Source organism: Podarcis bocagei (assembly GCF_964188305.1).
Source record: "Podarcis bocagei genome assembly, chromosome: 1".
NCBI classification, from domain to species: Eukaryota; Metazoa; Chordata; class Lepidosauria; order Squamata; family Lacertidae; genus Podarcis; species Podarcis bocagei.
Genome location: NC_138125.1, coordinates 31,484,362 through 31,504,369, shown reverse-complemented (window position 1 = coordinate 31,504,369; position 20,008 = coordinate 31,484,362). Strand labels below are relative to the sequence as shown.

Here is a 20,008-nt window from a genome sequence, read left to right as displayed (position 1 = left end):
TCATGCTCCAGCACTGGGGGTAGGAGAGCAGGCAGAGGTGGGGCTGGCGCACATCCCGGGGTCATGGTGCGCCACCCGCAGGGGTGTGGCACTGAATGCGGGTGAGGGGGCAGCCATGATGGCACCTCACTGTGATCGCGCTGCCGGGGGCGGTGCGCTCCCCCCGCACTTCTCTTCCTCTGCCAGTGACACCACCATTTGAAAACAGCTTCTAGGAAGATGCCTTACACTGAGTTGCAGTGGCATAGTGGGGGGGGGCAGAGGGGTGGTTGCCTTGGGTGCAAAATTGTTAGGGGTACAAAATTTCAACACCCGATGCTGCCTCAAGGCAGCTGTGTGCTTCTGATGGATGCTTCTCCATTGAAAACGGCTTCACCATGTGAACCAGGAAGTAACCTCTCCAGACAAGGGAACAACTCCTCTTATCTCTGTGGCTGTGATGACACAACACCATTAGGCAGTTGAATGCACTTACGTACTGCATCAGATTCCCTCCCTCTCACTCACCCAGCCCCGGGCACTAGCAACCCATGCTACACCACTGGAGCATTGGGTCCATCTAGCTCAGTCATTTTTGCATTCGCCATCAGTGGCAGTTCTGCAGGGTTTCAGGCAGAGGCCTCGCCCAGCCCTACCTCCTGGAGATGTTGGGGGTTGAACCTGGGACTTCGTGTGTGCAAAGCAGATGGTCTGTCCCTGAGCTACAGCCCTTCCCCATCCAGAAGAACCTTGCACAAGGCCGAGCTTCCCCCTGTTTGTAAGGCCAGTCCTGAACTCCATGCCTGGGGGTGATAAGCCAACTTCAGATTGCTTTATTTGTGTGGACCAGGGAATTCCCTACACACACACCCTTGCAGCATGGTCACTAGTCACATGCAGTTGTGTATCATTTTCCAGCTGGGTGGGGAAAACCCCATTCAGTTATTGGTTGGGAATCTGAACTGAAATGCAAGCATTAATATGCATTTGTACAATAGTGTAGCTCTTATCTTTTATTTCAATTAACAAAATTTATATACCGCTTGTTTGTCAGAAAACCCTCTAAGCAGTTAACAAAAATATAAAACATCACAATTGTTGATTATAAAAACAAATAAAAACTGGTATTTATAACATTTCAGCGATGTTTAAAACCAACATTAGTTAAAAAGGAGGTAAAACACATGTAATTTCTACAAGTCTGGGTAGGCGTGCCTGAACTAAAATGTTTTAAGCGGATACAGAAAAGAATAATTCATTCATTCATTCATTGGAAGATCACAGGACAGTTTACAATATAAAAACACAATTCTATACAGAACAATAACGAACAAAAACAATACCCGCCCCCATCCAGAAGCCTGTCCTCAATGCCAGAGAGCTCCGCCCTGGAGCAAGCGAAGTAAAACCTGAAGACAATTGCCTCTGAGCATGTACAGAGTGCCACCGTAACAACAATCCGTTCCCAAAATCCGGGGCTAAGAATACGCAGCAGAGCGCGCGTCTTGCATGCAGTTTTAGAAAGGGAAGGCATGAAGGGAGCTTTGGGCTGAGAGACACCCCTCCTTCTCCCCTCTGCCGCTCTGGCTACAACGAAACTTGCAGCAGCCTCCTGATTTGGGGCGGGGGGGTGTCACTGTCCCTTTAACTAGCCGCGGCCGCCAGGAAGAAACGCATGCGCAGAGCGAGTTTGGCTTCAGGGGTGGGTGGGATGGAGGGAGGGAGACCCAGCGGCGGCCGCCCCCCGGTGTCGTTTCTTGAGCGCCGCCACCACCAGGCCGGCTTTTATTTTATTTTTTGCGCGAGCAGGTTCCCTTGCGCGCAGGAGGAGCAGCCGCAGCAGCAGCAGCAGCATCTGCTCCGCCGGCTCCTCCTCCTCCTCCTTGTCGTCCAGCGGGCAATGAGAGCCGCTGCCTCAGAGTGGGCGGGCGGGCCTTTGTCCCTCCGGCTCAGCCGCACACACGGCTAGCGGGTCTGGCCGAGAGGAAGCGAGCGCGCGCGCGCCCCTTCCCCGGCTTCTCTCCCGCGCGCGCCCGCCTCGCCCCGCAGCCGCGCTCTTGGCATTGTGTCAGGAGCTGAGCTCACCTGCCTCGCAGCCGGCCGGCTTTGGGCTGCGCCTCAGAAGGACCCCGCGAGGGTGAGGAAGAGGAGGAGGAGGAGGAGGAGGAGGAGGAGGAGGAGGAGAAGCACCACTCCGCCTCCCTCTCTCCCCTTCTGCAGCCGGCAGAAGAGCGGCTCCTCCGCTCGCCTGCGCCTGACTCCCGCCGCCGCCACCTTTTGTTTGGCTTCTCTCAGCCGCCGGGCGGGCGGCGAGTCTCTCCGTTGGCTCCCTTGGGATGGTTTCGTGGACTTGCTGCTCTACCGGCTGGCGATGCCCTGCTAGGTGAGTGAGGCATTTCAGATTGAATAAGAATTAGGGACATTTTTTTTAGAAAAAGTATGCATGTCTTCCCCCCCCCCCCCAAACCCCTAAATCCGCATCGTTGCTGCGCCCCTGCATGTGAACAGAGAGCGATTTCGTGCCATCGCTTCGGGGCTCCTCCGCCCTTCTGGTTGGCGGGCGGGCGAGCGAGTTTGGCCCTGGGCTCCCCTGGGCGCTGCGGGCTCCGGGCGTGAATGAGCCACACCCTCTTTGTCTCGTCTGTCTTCAAGGGCCTCGGCTCGCTAACTGCCATGTCTCCGGCAGCGGCCAGCTCGGGCCCCAGCAAGCGCCAGAGGCCCGGCAGCGCGGCGGCGCCCTAAGCGAGCGGGACGCCGAGCCGGTGGATGCGGCCGCCGGCATGTCGAGCGGCAGAGTGGACGGCGGCGGGAGCGGCGCGGCCGCGCATCGGAGGTCCGAGGCCAGCGAAGGGGTGGCGCAGAGAGACGAGGAGCAGGAAGAAGATGCGGAGGAAGATCTCCGAGATGGAGGAGTCCCTTTCTTCGTCAACCGAGGCGGGCTGCCGGTCAACGAGGCCACCTGGGAGAGGATGTGGAAGCACGTGGCCAAGATCCACCCCCAGGGAGAAAGGGTGGCCCTGAGGATCCGGGGAGCCAGTGACCTGCCCAAGGTGAGAGGGAGTTCTTTTGTGCAGGTGTGAGCTGAATCTCGGAGTTACAGGCTAGCGAATGAATGAAATAGGAAGATGGAGGGGGGGGGAGAATGTGGGATTGAAACCCGGCAATGTCAAGATTCTAATTCATAGTGAGGAAGGAGGTGAACTGCAGACTGCAAACTGCTGGGGTTCTGCCTTTGCATACCTGAGATGGTATCAACAGGTCTTTGATGTTTTTGTGTTGTCTACATTAGCGACTTCTTGTTTGTTAAGGGAGTCAGGATCTTCCATAGCAGCACAAGAGAATGCAGAATTCTTGGAACAATCTTTGGGAATGCTCCCTGTTTTGATGAGGAGTGTGCTCAGATTGGCTCCAGAAGTGCCCTTTGTGTGCATGAGTGATTGAGGTAACTCAAGTAGCCACTGATAGCACTATCCGGCTTTTGAACAAATTTGTTAAAATATTAATGCTGAAAGCATATGAGGTTGGGACCTCTGCTGGGGTAAAGTAACTGAATAACATGCACATCATCATCCAAGACTGTATAACTATGTGCTGAGAACTGACTTGCAAAAGGGCTACAGAATAGGCATACTGCAACTAGTTTGGGCTAGAAAAGGAACCATTTTGAGGAAGAGACGGTATTAGGAAAAGTTTTGCCATAATTTTTATACTGGATGGATGAGGCTAGTATACTACTCTTAATGCCTACAGTATGATATGAAAAGGTCTCAAAGTCTCCCTTTGTCCTGCCACCAGGCACGCAACATTACAACAGTTTCATTTATTGAAAGAGGAGTGCAAAAAAGGCACTTCAGGCTCCCTGTTACACCATTTGATTCCACTGGAGACATTGTGGTTTTTAAAGGGCAACATATAGATACTACATTTTGTTAAAGGGCAATGCACAAAATAGAAAAGCTTCAAATCTGTTGACCTGCAGCCATAAGACGTCAGATAATACGGCTTTTAGTGGGAAAAGTTTATAGCCATTGCAACATTAAGCTGATCAAAGCTTTGGGATTTTGATAAACTGTGGGGATTATTATTATTTTTGAATGCTGTGGAGGAAGCCAGCTCCTTTCCAGTTGTACAGAGGAGAAAGAGTTATTGGTTGCTGTTTCCACCTGTGTTTTTAAAGAGCACAATCGCTTATTGGAGGTTATTTCTGCCCTTCCTTTTAATGAATAAAATATTAGTGAAACCTATGTGAGTCTCCAAAGATTAAAGTATCAGTATACTGATATATATTGGGGGGAGTGGGGCTCAAGCATGATCTTTGAGGTAGTCCCGAATGGGTTGGGTATTTCTCAGATGAATCTCCATGAAAGTGTGGAGGAGTGACTACACGAGTTAAGCCCCAAAACATCATAAAACCCTCCCCAATAGTAGGTTCCCAGAGAAGGCGCTCTCAGCTTCCACACAAGAAATGCTTCAGAATGCATTGTAAAACATATGACTACTTATAACCGTTCTAACCAAAAGGTGCTTTCAGAACACCAAGAGAGCAGTATGCCAACTGTATGAAGGCAACAAACTGTATGAAGGCAACTGTATGAAGGCAACAGACCAGAAAATGCATCTGCAGAAGGGAAGTCAGCAAATGCACATTACAGCTGTATGTGTGTACACACCCACAGACTAAGGACTGCTCTTACTTGCTGTGTGCTGAAGGTGTCTCTGAAATGAACCAACGTAGGAAACCAAATTCCAGAACAGAGCAGCCATCTTATTATGTTGTGGCAAAAAATGACTAGTAGCCGTCAACATTTATCGTGGTCTGAGCTTGGTCAAGGTGCCTGAAGTGATCTAGACACTAAATGTATAGGGAAGATTAAGGAAAAAGAGTTGCAAAAGAGTTGTAGGTACCAACTTGTATCAAATCAAGTAGTGTAACATTTAATGGAGGCAGACAAAAGGTGAATGCCACAAACCTTAACAGTCTCAGCCCTTAGTCCAGTGGGCTTGGGCGGTTGGGGTTTTTAATAGAATTCTGCAGTCCAAATCCTGAGGTGCAAATAATGGGTTCAGGGTGGACCGGACACCTCTAAGCACATGCTCAGCCCAGGAATTTGTGGCCAGTACCAGAATCTGGCGCACAAGTTCTTTCACAAAAACATTCACCCCATCTCAAGCATCCCCCACCCCACCAGAACAAAATTGGAGGTAGGAGAGCTTTCAGGATGTTCATAGTGTTAGACAATTGGCAGTCAGAAGCTCTTGCTGGTCTACTGGAAATTGGGATGCTGATGAATTGCAACTGAAATGGAAACAGGAACAGAAACAGCCAATGTTCACTTATTCATCCCATGTCCAAAGTAGAAATCAATCCAGTGAATACAATCAATATTCACGACTGTGGTTTCCTTTAATCCACATACAATATGTATTGTGTTTCCTTTACACTGAAATGAATGAGGCGCAATAACACAGTGACAACATAACTTGAATAATTTACTGTGTAAATTAGGTAGCAGTTTTTGGCAGAAGGCAAACTGCAGTGGAATGGAAACAGTGCTGCGTGTGACTTATATGGAGCAGGATGGGAGGCAATGCCTTTGTACATCCCTAACTGCCAGTCGCCTGGAGAGCTACCCATACATCTTCAGCTACGTTCTCCACACCCTTGATCTAGGCAGATTCCTCAGTAGCATGTGACGGGATCCCTGTTGTGCACCCACAGTGGGGATCCAGGGGTTTGCAATGGTAGCAAGCAGTTAAAGGTGCCAAAACCAGAAGGTTTGCCACATGGCTGCATTTTCAAGTAGCTTCCATGCTGAGGACTACATGCATGAGTGGGACCTTGGCTGCTGTTACCATGTATGGCAGATGGTTAGCATGTTTGCCTCAGACAAAACAGCTGTTAATAGCAAGTGCAAGCAGTATTAAGTGGAGTCCATTCTACTTCTCCATTTCAAGAGTGCTGGCTTTCCATCTGTCCTTGCTCTCCCCAGACTGCTGCCTCCCTTGGCTCACCCAACTCAGCCAGCTAGCATTGCAGTGCACCAAATGCCCCCTATGCTGTCTTTCCCTTCCTTATGCTCTTTAGTAAGGTTGTGTAGTTTTCCATAATTTATTTATTATAAAAAATCCAATACACAGTTCTCTGGGTGATGTGTAGAAAGTTTTTGGACAAGTTTATAAAGAAGAAGAATAGATAAAAGACCATCCAAATGCCACCATATCATCCATAATGAGCACAGAGAGCAAAATCTAATAGCAGCCACAGCCACTTGTATCAAGTGGTCTTGATCTCAGAAAGCTAAAAACCATCTCAGAAAGCTAAAAGCAGCCCAGCTGTAAAAGGCCAAAAAAAGGTATAAATTGTTCAATGTAATTAATATTAAAATGTTAATTTAAAATGGGAGGGTGTTAAAAAGTTGTGGGAGAACAAAAAGTTGTGATGTGCAGAAAGGCCAATTAAGTAGGTGCCATGGAGGTGTTCCTCAGTTGGGATGAAGTAGGGTCATGGCTGCATCCATGGAGTAACTCTCTGTGCTTGAGTTTGAAGGAACACTTTAAAAAGGGGCCTCCCATCGATTATATTAAGGTATAGAGAGGTCCGTAAGGGGAGATTTGGGAACAATGGTTATAGAAGATCCAGAAGGACTTGTTCATTATGAAAGAAGTGAAGAAAAGTGCATCTCAGAGTTAGTACTGGGCTATATTATGTACCACCTAAGACCACATTAAAGGTACATAATACTTTATCATTGTATATTATTGCCAAATGTTTTCCCTCGATGCTTTGTGATTTAAGGCTAGAACACACTAGACCTGCCAAATCTCCACAGTTCCAAAGCATCTCTGTAATACTTTTTCCTGTAGACTTCATATCTGGATGAGATCCAGCCCCAAGTTCTCAGAGTCAAACATGGGTGGCTGGCAAGTCTAGTAGTTCAATGCCAGGAATTCACACTTAGATTTATGGTTTTGTCTGTATTGCAAAATGCAACGAGAGTATTTTGTGTAGGAGCGGTTGCAAACTAACAATGGTGTTCAGTGTCCTGCCTCTGAGGAAATATATATGCTTTGCAAATCTTCTACAATGTAGAATCTCCAGTAAAGCATTGTCTTTGTTGGGCCCCCTCTAAACTTCGACCACTTTAATGTTGCATTAGGTGCCCAGCTAGGGACGCGGGTGGCGCTATGGGTTAAACCACAGAGCCTAGGTCTTGCCGATTAGAAGGTCGGCAGTTCGAATCCCCGTGATGGAGTGAGCTCCCGTTGCTTGGTCCCTGCTCCTGCCAACCTAGCAGTTCAAAAGCCCGTCAAAGTGCAAGTAGGTAAATAGGTACCGCTCCGGCGGGAAGGCAAACGGCGTTTCCGTGCACTGCTCTGGTTTGCCAGAAGCGGCTTAGTCATGCTGGCCACATGACCCAGAAGCTGTACGCCGGCCCCCTCGGCCAATAAAGTGAGATGAGTGCCGCAACCCCAGAGTCGGTCACGACTGGACCTAATGGTCAGGGGTCCCTTTACCTTTACCTTAGGTGCCCAGTTATTTCTGTTGGTATCCTACAGTGATTGCACACTGCCAGTCCACATGGAGACCATCTTATTACATGCAAACTTTTCTGCTTCCTTTCAGATATTCCCCTGAATGCGATGAAACAATTCCTAAACATGTTAACTGGCTCAGGGATCAAACTTAAGAAGAACAGGCTTTCAATCCTTGAAAAAAATCCAAAATGTCTAAGACCAAACAACCATGCATTTAAAGGGGGGAGGGGAGGACATCATGTGGACACCCCTACATTAAAGGGGAGAAAGGCAGGTGCAAATCCACATTTTTCTCTGATGTGGACAAGCACTGTCTCTTCTTGGCTGTGTTGCTGACTTCACTGAGTAGCCATAAGCACGACACTCTGCTTTTCAAAGCTCTTCAGAAAGGGCTAGCAGCCACAGATTTATGTTTCCTTTTAGCAGTTGCTTGGATCAATTAAAGCTTTTGCTTGGACATATTTTGAGTGGAAAGCAGTAGGGCAGTGTCCCAACAAAGCATTAACACAGCTTATCAGTTAGCTCTGAGATAAAAGGGACAGATTACTGTCTCTCATTCTGCCCTCCCTCCCTTTCACTAAGTGAAGACTAGGATCCTGGATAAAGAGGAAATCTTAACCTGGTCTGGGCTCCAGGCCCAGGTTTGTGTAGAGTATACTGGATTCCTCATCAGTTTAATTGCTTAAGTGAAGGACTAGTTATAGGTATTAGGAGATTCTTCTGCACTTTAAAGTGGTTTCAGTTACACTGGGAATATTTCATATGCGCTCGAAGTAAAGCAGATGGGGAGAAGCAGCAACAGCAACTTCTGCTTCTTCCAGCAGAGGAGGAAGCAACTAAGAGTACTGTTTTTTAACATAGCTGCAATTTAGATAAGGCACAACTTCTGTATGGATTAGGTTGACTAGCGACTCTTCTAGTATTTGGAAGGTTGCATGTGGAGGTTTGTTTTTAGGTTTTTGTACCTCCACCGTTCACTTGCTATCTGTAGCTTAGCTCCTTGGCTTAAGAAGTGTGTTGTTGATTTAAAAAAAGAAAAAAAATCTGGACTCTCCCAGGCAGTTCTCTCCTGTGCAGCTCTTACACCTTAAAAATGCCCAAGTGCCTGCACTGCATTTCTGGAAGCCCATCTAGCATTATCACTTTGCTTGGCAAGTACATTTCAGCTCTCCGTTTTCTCTTTCTCCGGTGCACACCCTTTCTGGAGAAACTAATAACTGCTAAATGTTGCACCCACCTGAAGTCATAGACCTTTAATGGCTCTGCCTAAGGGCTGGTCTCTGTGTGTTTAGCATGCTTAGATTTTAGACCACGGCTCATCATCTTGAATAGTAATGAGTGCTACAGCACTAGGAGTGGCTGTAGGTGCTCTAATTCCTACCCCTCATTTTAATCACCTTCTGCTAAGAGTGACTGCGTGATACTGCTAGCTGGGACTCCTGCGCTGTTGTTCCCTAAGAGATGTGAAATGTGTTCCTCATTCACAGGAATAACCTGTCCATTTCACCTGCATCTACTTGCTGCTACTACTTACCATTGTTAATGCTGGCATAACACTCCTTAAGTCTGTGATGCACATTTTTTATTTCTGCTGCAACTGCTTTCCAAATCACTTTGTGGTATCCTCCCAGCTCATCCTGCATATCACAGCTCTTTCCTTTTTTGAGAATTTCTTGAAATAATCAGACTTCTCTTTTAGGTTATCTGAAAATGGAATAATTCTCTCTTGCTTTCTTGCTCTGCATTACTAACCTCAGGTGACCGGTAATAAAAATGAGCTATTCTGTGTGGTTCTGTGGAACGATGATTCAATGTGCCTTCGGTGCTGTGTCTGGGTGTGGGCTGTGTCTGTAAGTTGATGTCTGTTTGGTGATCTCATACCTTGCCTCCACCCTCCCCCTCTTATGCACAGATTCCCATACCAAGTGTGCCTACGCTCCAGCCGTCCACTCTTATCCCTGAGCGCCTGGAAGCTGTACAGCGTTATATCAGGGAGCTTCAGTATCCTTTTAACCTCTGCCACATTGCCAAGGAATGAAAAGGGAAGCTGGGCAAGTTCCCTGCTTTGACCACAAAAGAGAATTTCTGCCTGCTTGGCACTTTAGACCAACTGGGGAAAGAAGTCCAGCCCCCTCCCAAAGGAAACTGCTGTTTGTGGTTTTGCCATCTAAAACTAGCTTCCTTTTGTTTGTTCCCTTGGTATCTTAGCATCCTCTGCGTAAGCAAGATGAAGTTAATCCATTGCAGGCTTCTGGTATGAGAAATGCATTTTACTTGATGCCCATTGTGCAGTCCAAAAGGAGGAACTCTGCATTTAATTCTTTGAGGAAGGTCAGGGACAGGAGATAATGTGCTGCTCTCCTCTGCCTAGCTTTGGTAAGGAAGAGGGATTTAACATGTTGCTGAAGGCTCTTGGCTATGCTAAAAGCCAACCGTGTAGGTGCCCATAACTGCAACTGGCACCAGTGGGAGCTTTTCTGTGGCTGCATGGCCAGAGAGGGGATGGAATTTCATTAGTATTGTGGCCAGAGGGAGAAGGGTTAAGCTTCTCCATGCACAACTGCAGCCCTGATGAAAATTGGGAGCTATGGACTTGCTATTAAGTCATAAAAGCAACAGCCTTGGCATGGTTTCTAATTATGCATTTAGCATCACATCTAGTTTGTCCCAGAGCACCCAATTTCTCTTTTTGTTGTTTTTGTGCTGTTGATGCTTTGCTAGCTAGGAGTTTTGTGATTGTAGCAACTTTCTCCCCTTCAGCCACCTCTTCCAAGCTGTGTGGCCCTTAATTCCTTGTTCCCAGGTACAATCACACTGGGACACAGTTCTTTGAAATCAAGAAAAGCAGGCCTTTGACTGGGTAAGTACTATCACTCTGAAGTCATCCCTGTTGGATCTCACCTTCTCTGAAGACTCTACTGAGGCTGGCCAAAAGGCCCAGGCTGAGCTCTTTGTTGGCTGGTGTCTCAATGACTTCCCTCCCAGGGGAGGCACAGCACAAAACCTGAACTCAAGTTGGATGCAGCTGCTTGGAGTTTTGACTTCTTGCCCAAACTACAGTACAAGAGCACAGTACTCTTCCAGATGCTGAGGTCCTGGAAAGTATGCATAATAGTCTGTAAAAGAGCAATGTTCTGTCTTTATTTTCCGGATTTATAAGCCTTATACAGTCCATATACTTCCTGCTTCAGTATCCCTGAACTCCATGCAGCATAGTATCTCGGAACCTCTGTCATTAGTTGATGTCTTGCTTATATAAAGACATTCAACTCATTTAATGAACACTGGAGCTGCACATTCCTGATTACGCGTGGCTTTTTGCAGACCTCCGTTCCACCTTGCACTTGTTCCTCCTACCTTGGGACATCGAATAACAAAAGAGGAACACCATGGGTTTGATCAAAATAGAAATTAATCCAAATATATGCGCAGGAAGATGAATTGTCACTGAATTATTGAAGGGAAACTGTGTGTCATCAGCGAGGGAGAGGGTTGTGGTGAGGAACTGAATCTGAATCAAGCAAAGGGTTTTCCTTCTGTCCTTGTGCGACCAGACCATTCTGTCCTCTCCCAGACCATTCTCTCTACCTATGTTATGCTTGAGACTAACTCTCCCCCCCCCCTTAATTCTCTTGCTCCTCCTGTTGTCTTGTTCCATAGGCTGATGGATCTGGCCAAAGAAATGACAAAAGAGGCTCTGCCAATCAAGTGTCTGGAAGCTGTGATCCTGGGAATGTATCCTTTTCTCTCAGGAGTGTGTGTGCATATCAGTTCAAGCACAGTAATTTCAACAGGATGGCTTTAATACTGTAGCATTTGAAGCCCACCAAGTCATGTCCTGTCAAACCAGCTAGCAAAATACATTTGGTATTACCAAGCATTCCATTTGGGGGAACAAATTCTTGCCATAATAAAAAAAAATATTTAGGAGGTGACAAAAGGCCGACATCAAGGAAGGGCATGGTGAGTTTCCTCAGGCAGGGAGTTCTCTTGTGTCTCAACCAAGAAGAACCAAATGAGCTTTGTACCAAATAGTCTTTTTGGTCCACTGATGCTTCAGGACTATGCCCAAGTGCATGACTACATGTGGATATCACTTAGAGGAGAAGGTCCCTCCAAAGCAGACAGGTCTGTTCAGCTTGTATCTTCAGGTGAGATCAATGGGGTTTGCTATCTAGATCTACCTATCTGCATAGCCCTAAGAGTTGGACATAATCAACCAAGGTGGCTAAGATATTGTTGGAGATGTGGGGAAGGGCCCTTACTATATTCTTCTTTCTGTTGTACCACCTGTTTCCTGAATGCTTCACCATTCACAGTTACCTCACCAACAACATGCCAACCCTGGAGCGTTTCCCCATCAGCTTCAAAACCTACTTCTCAGGGAACTACTTCCGCCATATTGTGCTGGGAGTGAACTTTGGGGGCCGCTACGGTGCCCTGGGCATTAGTCGGCGTGAGGATCTCATGTACAAAGCGCCCACCTTCCGCACGCTGAGCGAACTGATCTTTGATTATGAGGAGGCCTACCGGCGCTGTTGGCACACCCTAAAAAAGGTGAAGCTTGGCCAGTGTGTGTCCCATGACCCACATAGTGTGGAGCAGATTGAGTGGAAGCACTCCATCTTGGATGTGGAGAAGCTGGGCCGTGAGGACTTCCGCAAGGAGCTCGAGAGGCATTCCCGTGACATGAGGCTGAAGGTGAGAGGGTGGGAGATGCTGTTAACTTGCGAGCGGTTTATTAACGCTGAGTTCTGTTTGCTGGGGTGAAGCCTTAAGGCCAAAAGCCCTTGGTTGAGTTTGTCTAGTTCAGGGGTAGCCAACATGGTTCCCTCCAGAGGTTGTTGGACAATTACTATCATGACCATTATAATCATTATGCATTAAATTTGTATACTGCTCTTCATCCGTAGATCTCAGGGGCGGTTCACAGCATAAAAATACAAGGTAAAAACGCAAAATGCATAATAAGAAAAAGAACAAACCAAACCAATAACCTCCCCTCCTACAACAGCTCCAATCATGCCTGACCATTGGCTATGCTGACAAGGTCTGATGGGCAGTGGTGTAGCGTGGGGGGTGCAGGGGGGGCCGGCCGCACTGGGCGCAATATCTGGAGGTTAGGGTTAGGGGGCGCAAATCCACGGGTTAGGGGCGCAAATTACTTGCCTTGCCCCGGGTGCTGACAACCCACGCTACGCCACTGCTGATGGGATTTGTGGAGTACGCCGTGTTTGCTGTCCTTGAATCCTCTTACTTGGATGCCTGTTAATGAATTTTATATGCCATGCTTTAGGGCAAAGTCTTTAAGAGTCTCTTGAGTGCTAGGCAGAAGTGGGCTAAGGAATGGAAAGGAGAGGAGAATTGTTTGCTTTTCCATTGATCCAGGTCTCAGATCTGTCTGTTTACTCCATTTTTATATTGTGTTTTTATTAACAAACTGATAGCCGCAGTATCTCGTTTATTCTGTACCTAGGATTCCATCAGGCTGCAGCAGACGGAACCAGGGCTACTCTCTCAGCTCTGCTGAGAGAGCAGCTGGCTTTGGTTCCTCCTCTCCCTGAACTGTTTTATATTCCAGTTGGTCATTACACAATAACTACTATATTTCTGTAAGAATTGATGTGTAATTTGCTCTCCTCCCCTTCCTTCCTATCTCCTTTTTGTGTGGTGTCTTTTTAGATTGTAAGCCTCTGGGCAGAGACCAGTTTTACTGATCATACCTAAGCCACTCAGGGAGACTTTCTAGTGGAACAGCAAGGAAAAAATGTTTTAACTTGATAAGGTGTTGATGTGAGATGATGCTCACACAGCTCACACTGTAGTAAAATGCATGCAGAAACACCAAGAGTTGGCATAGTAAAATGGCCAAGAATATGAGCTGGGCCATCCCTGATTAAAATCTCACTCTGCAGCCAATCAGAAGCTGCGGAAGTCCCGTCGGATGTTTGGCTTCCAAAAATAGTTCGCAAACCAGAACAGTCACTTCTGGGTTTGCGGCATTCGGGAGCCGAAACATTTGAGACCTAAGCTGTTTGAAAACCAAGGTATGAATGTAAAACCAAGGCTCTCTGCATCCTGGTGCATTCCTCTTTTGGCCTATAGCTCCAATCAGCCCCAGCCAGCGTGATCAATAGTCCTAGATGATGAGAGTTGTAGTCCCAAACATCTGGAGATTTGCAAGTTGAAGAAGGTTGATTATTGGACATATTGGTTATGTGCTTTGAACATTTCAGAAGGAGCTATACATAGATGCTTAGTGTTAGCATTCTCCGCTGTAACCTCCTTCTCCTTGCTCTTAATGTTTACTGCACTTGTTGGATGTGAATTTACATGGCTACTGCGGGAAGAGCCTAATGGCTTCTACTGCTCATTGTCACTTTCCTCCTCCTAGATCAGCAAAGGAACAGGGCCACCATCGCCCACCAAGGATAGGAAGAAGGATGTGTCATCCCCACAGCGAAGCCAGTCCAGTCCACATCGTCGCAATAGCCGGACAGAACGGCGGTGAGCACAAAGGATGTTGATTCTATGTAGATGACCAATCCTGATGTGGGATTTTTGTCCCCATCTCTCTCCTCATTTATTCTTATTCATTTCACTTACGAATCACTTCCCCTGAGACATTCCACAGCAATTTGCAATATAATAAAAATGTATTTGAAACAGTTGCCTATATAAAAGCAGTTAAAGCAATTGCATATAGAAAAATGATTTCTATGAAACAGCAATAGCATATACATACTATTAATTAAAATCCAATAGCTGTAACAACTTATTGTAGTTTAAGCATGCAAGCAAATCTGCAGTACACACTTTTTGAAACTTTATAGCTGGTTGTCATCTGAGGCACATGTCACAAAAATTTACTTGCATCTTTTGGGTGCATACAGCCTCTGATTGCTACTTCAGCAACACCTCACTTTCCATCTGTTTGGATGTTGTGAAGTTGATCATAGCACCACCAGCAACTTTGTTACGTTTATTTCTTTGCCATCTTTGAACTTTTAAGTGCAGCCCCCGAGTGGAGCCCTCAGTCCTACAGAGCAATTGTGCAGATGTTTATTTAGGCATAAGCCCAACTATGTTCAGCAGAGGTGTGGGGAATCTTTGGTCCTCCAGATGTTGCTGAACTACACTTCCCACCATCCCTGGCTATTGGCCATGCCTGCTGATGCTGATGGGAGTTGTAGTCCAGCAACATCTGCAATGTCAAAGGATCCCCACTTCTTCCCTAGCAAGCATGTGTTAGGATGGCAGCTTCAGTGTCCCACAGGGTTGGAACAGACATCTGCACCTGCTTCTAAGTCAAGGAGGTCTTCTCTCCCTGATATGCATAGCAGAAAATAAATCCATGCCATCTGCAACCTCACCCACTCCCCTCTGGCTTGGCCAGATCACCTTGGGGAAGCTTAGCAAGAAGCTGGCACTACTTCCAGCCTTCCCCAAAGCTGCCACCATCTCTCCCGAGGTCCCCCAAGGGTAAAGCGGATGGATAGTTGGGGAGTGAAAATGTGGCTGGCCAAGCCAAGACTTGGACCTCTGCCTGAACTTACTCTTTGAACATTCAGTATGTCCAGTTGGCTGAAAATCCCTCCCATCACTGTAGTAGCTGGGTGGGGCATTGAGAGGTGCATATTCAACCCTCTCTTTAACAGTTGGAAAAGGTTCTGCACAACGATACTCCATTTCACTTGTGTTCCTCCCTTTCCCCCTTTCTCTCCCCTACCCTTTAGACCATCTGGAGAGAAGAAGCCTACAGAGCCCAAAGCTATGCCGGATCTCAACGGTTACCAAATCAGAGTATAAAGAAGTCTTCTCACCATTCAAGGATTGCTTTCTGGACACTTGTTTGGACCGAGTCTGCCCACCAGGGGCGCAATGTGTGGGGAAAGGGGCCCAGGGGGCATGAAGTGCTGGTTTCCTCCGAGGTATTCCTGCAATGCTAAACCTCCCAGAGCACTATTCTGTGGGGTACAGGGCATTCTGGGAGTTTGCTTCTCTGACTTTTAAAGGGGTGATTTCCTCCCCCTTTATATATATATTTTGTAATCCAGCAGCTAAACAAACTGCACAAGCAGTGGACTCTGCCAGCCAGTGTTGCAGTGTTGTACAGTATTGGTAAGAAAAGTCGTCTTTTTTGCTGAGTTGATGGTGAGACACTTGTGTCCGCCAGCCCAACGGGAACTGAGCCTCTTTTAATCCCTTTAGAGCGGCATATTTTCCACCCTTATTTCTGAAATAATCAAGCTGGTGTGAGGCCTCGGAGAAGGAGAAGTAGGGTCTGGAAACAAAAAGCTGAATCCTGTGGAAGAATTTTTGAATTTGTACCTTCTGATAATTTTAATATTTTTATCGAGTTGGAGTGAGGAGAAAGCAAGCACCGTCTTTGCATATGCCCTGAAACCACCATCTTGTACTTCTGTTTCAAATGATGGAGTGCCTTGTATGATGAGAACAGCGCTCTCCTGCAGTTCCTGCAGCAAGGTGAAGCTGGCCGGTTTGGTGTCCCAGGAAGTGAGCCTTCATAGCGGGCAGCTCAGGAGACATTTCTTGCATGCAGAAGCCAAATGAAGGATGGTAGCATCTTAACTGGCCTAATCGTGGCCCTCGGCCACTGTGATGCATTCAAGAGATTGGTTGGAGACCAGTTTTCCATCTCTTTACTTTCTGGTGCTATTCTGGTGTCTCGAGTGCATTGGCAGAGCATCATAGCCTTTCAAAGTGGGAGTGTGATGTGGATGCAAAGAGCAGATCCATATAACTTGACTCCATGAGTATTTCTCCCTTTTAAAGAAAAAAGGATGTTTTGCGCTCCCTCTCTTTTAGCAACACAACCCTTGCTCGTTCTCTTTATCAAGGTGTTGATTTGTTGTTGTCATTTAAAGATCACACACCGATTATTCTTAAGGTATACCCATAGCCTTTTTAAAAATCCAGATAGTAACATATAACTGGGGTACCAGCCACATCACATCCTGTGGATCTATCACTGTTTGTGCCCTCTTTTCTGGTCCGTCCGTGTGCCCACCACCTCTGCCAATCATATTCTAGATAATGAAAAGTGTGGGGTTTTCTATGTCTGTCCTTGACTGAAGCCCTGTGTTGCCCTTCTGTCTGACATATGTTTTTAGCAGAAAATTTGTGCCAGTGCACCTGTAAATCCTTTAAAAAAACTTAAGCCACCTTGTTAATTAAATGTGGTAGCACGTCTCAGTGCTCCATCTATGTCCCTTTCTCAAAAAACATGGATGGATAGGTGGGCTGGTGGCTGTGGGTGCAGTCGGGACAATTTCAGCATTTAATTTAAAGGGGGGGGGAAATCTCTGCATCTGGAATGGTCATTGCAGATAGTATGTATGCAGAAGACATGCCCTGGGATGATAAAGGATGATAAACTGAAATGTGGGAAGGACTAGTATGGCCACAACCTTAAAAGGAGCCTGCTCTGCAAACAGGGCTGAGATGTCCCTCCCAGGCAGCAAGTGAATCTGAGATGCTGCTGCGACAAATGATACTCGCTCGTCACTCATCCCTGTTGATTAGCTTATGGCCTCCTTGGGTTCAATTGGCTTTCAGAGCAGTGTGAACTCGGCAGTAGCTGAGAGAGGGGACAGTGCACAAAAGGGCTCATGTATTATGTAAGGGACGCAGCTTAAAGCAGTGAAGGGAAACCTGATGCCCTCCAGATGGTCTTCTGACTCCCTATATTCCTAGCCAGCATGGTCAATGGCCAGGGATAATGGGGGTTGCAGCCCAATAACATCTGGAGGGTTGCAAATTCCCCATCCCTGCTTCAAGAGTGCAAAGCACTTGCTCCACAGTATCATGTTTCCTAGTTCTCTTGTTCCATAGGAACTGTTCTGGCTGTGGATTTTCCATCATCTTTTCCAGGAAGTCTGATTGCCTTTTACCACTCTTCCACCCCCCCCAACAGACAATATTTTCCAGGTTTTTACTTAAAGAAAAAAGCCTCTTTTTACTTAACTGCCTTTCTGTAGCAGGATTGAGCTGGTCTTCCTCTTGACTAGTGAGCTGCTGCAAAGTAATTAAACATTTCAGAAGATGGTGTGTTGTGGGTGTCTATAGGGCCAGGGAGTGTTGTCTGTGATCAGTATTTTATTTGTGAGTTGTGGACGGAGGAAGAGGCAATAAGGGGTGGGGCTGTAGGGCCCAAAGAGGAGGTGAGATCTACAGTATGTTAACATAATTGGGGTGTGGGGGGGCGTGGGAGTTCACACATGGAATATTTAACATGTCTTACTACAATACAGAATGTGTACAGACACTTATGAGCCAAATGCAAACATATCATGTTAGAAAATGTTCACAGATTTAAAAGATAACAACACTTTTGGAGCATTGTTTAAGGAACCATCCAACATGCTTGTTGCCTGTCTCCTTTTGTGTCTCTACAATTAAGAAGAAAAAGATTTTAAATATGACTGGATCATATTTATATTTAAAGATGGATGTTCTTTTTGTAGTTCACATCGAGCCTAATTTTAGGTAATAAATAGTGAAATTCTACTGAAAACAAAGCCCGTATTAATCCATTAGCAATTGCCTGTGTTGAAATGTCTGAAACATCTTCCTCTTTAGAATAGTGGGTCCTCTCATCAAAGTCCTCCAACTATCCCTTGTTTTTTTCTTTCCTAGCTTGTTAGCTGCCAAGTTTATCTGCAAAAGAAATGCATAATGAAAGGGGGTGGGGAGGGATCACATTCATTACTGGGGCCAATGAACCTTTGGTGGCTGAGAGATGAGCCTTAATGTTTAGTCATCCTCCAGAGAGCTGGAGAAGTTGAGCCAAGTTTCAAGATTAGATGTAAAGGAGGTTGGCATCCATCATGTGGTCCTTGAGGTGAACTGATAGTGATCTCTCTGCAGGTAGACCCTTATAAAGAAGCAGTCTAAGTTTGGTGGGTTGCATTGTTCGTGAAACTTGCAACTAATGAGAAAGTAAACATCACACACAATTGGAACAAGTGTTCTTTTGCAAAGCCATGTAGCAGTCTCTGCCTGTTTTTGTTTTTGTTTTCTTAAAAATAAAAGACTGGCTGTAAACAGAGAGAATGCTTTAGTTGGCAAGCTGGAACAGACTCTGAGGAAAGCTGCAACCAGCAATTCAGCTGTGGGAGAGGTGAGAACTGGGTATATTTGCAACAAAAAGGCACAAGGGGGAAACAGTTTTAGTGATCTTGAGAGGAAGAAGCTGTTTGCTGTCTCTGCTGAGCTTTATAATTACAGCAAAGTGGGCTGTGACAGAAGGTTAGGAAAGAACTCCTCAATTGTCACCAAACTCATGGGTGTGAGTGTTTTGAAACACTGGTCCCAAAGAAGGATGTCAAAAAATGCCAGAATGACCAGTTCTAGTGCTTTATTAAAAGAATGGTATTGACTTACAGCGGTTGAGCCTGCCAGATCTCCCTGCCTTTACAGATGTTGGGTGGACATCACAGCAAGGAGATGGCTTGCCCATACACCAAAGCAAACATTCATACCTCCATTCTACACAGAGCAGCATACGTCACTCTGGCCAGGACTTCCCTTTACTCCACCTGCCCAGATGAGGGCATAGGTGGCAAATGTCCAAGTCTTACAGATAGTTCCCCTTTCTGGGCTCAGAGCCCACCACCCCAAGCTCACAGATAAGGGTAGCATCAAAGCAAGCCAATTAGCCTATATCAAAGCAAGTGATATGAGCTCAGGGTTACAACTACCAATTAATTGTGGGGTTACTTTGTTCAGTTCAGGGGAACAACAGGTTGACTTAAAGCAGTTCTGATCAAACTCTCTACCTGGAGGAAACACAAGGCACCTGTTGGAGAACCTCTGCATGTTGCAGGCACCCTGGAGCAGGTCTGGAACCAGTTTGTACGACTGAGAAGCTGCTGTTCCCCTTGATGAACAGAGCCTGTGCCCCCAAACAAGCACCACCAAGCTGCCTATTGCAGAATATGATGCATAGTGGAAGGAAAGTGATTTCTACACTGGGGAACCTTTGCCTAACCTTTGGACTCCTGGCATCACTCCATCAAAATCAACTGCCTTTGAAGGATGGCCAGTAAACAAATCACTGCATATCTCTTGTGACCCAAACCTATGTGTCTACACTTGTCTTCTGCTTGTGGAATGCTCTCCCCAGGAAGGCCCTTATTACATATCTTTAGGCACCAGGCAAAAAAAGTTAATATTCCACAGGCCTTTGGATAATTCTAATCAATGGCCTTTTAAACTATGGAGGGGGTATTGTTTGTTTGTTACAATGGTAATTTTGAGTTTTTATATTATAAACTACCCTGTGATCCTCGGATGAAGGGCGGTATAGGCAATTAATTAATTAATACTAAATAATAAACTTTCCTGCTCTAAGATGTATGAAATGAACTTGTGATTTAGTGCCTCGTTAATTGACTGCTGTTCCAGCCATTTTAACAGGCCAGAAAGTCATCTATGCTGGGCTCCTTGGGGAATCCTAAAACGAAGCATG

The 20,008-nt window shown here is 46.3% G+C and overlaps 1 protein-coding gene across 2 annotated transcripts; it reads left to right on the top strand.

The window, feature by feature from the left end:
- The first annotated feature begins 2,174 nt into the window (after window positions 1-2,174).
- On the top strand, window positions 2,175-15,345 carry VASH1 (vasohibin 1). 2 transcript variants are annotated; one of them, XM_081174120.1, is made up of 8 exons: window positions 2,175-2,362; window positions 2,632-3,029; window positions 9,428-9,516; window positions 10,319-10,375; window positions 11,176-11,250; window positions 11,835-12,216; window positions 13,910-14,022; window positions 15,252-15,345. In XM_081174120.1, exons 2-8 carry the CDS (start codon window positions 2,760-2,762, stop codon window positions 15,322-15,324), a joined length of 1,059 nt encoding a protein of 352 aa, XP_081030246.1. In that variant the 5' UTR covers window positions 2,175-2,362; window positions 2,632-2,759; the 3' UTR covers window positions 15,325-15,345. The 2 variants fall into 2 exon arrangements, with proteins under 2 accessions (XP_081030246.1, XP_081030245.1); XM_081174119.1 differs by having other exon boundaries at window positions 2,228-2,362; window positions 2,666-3,029.
- The last annotated feature ends 4,663 nt before the right edge of the window (window positions 15,346-20,008 follow it).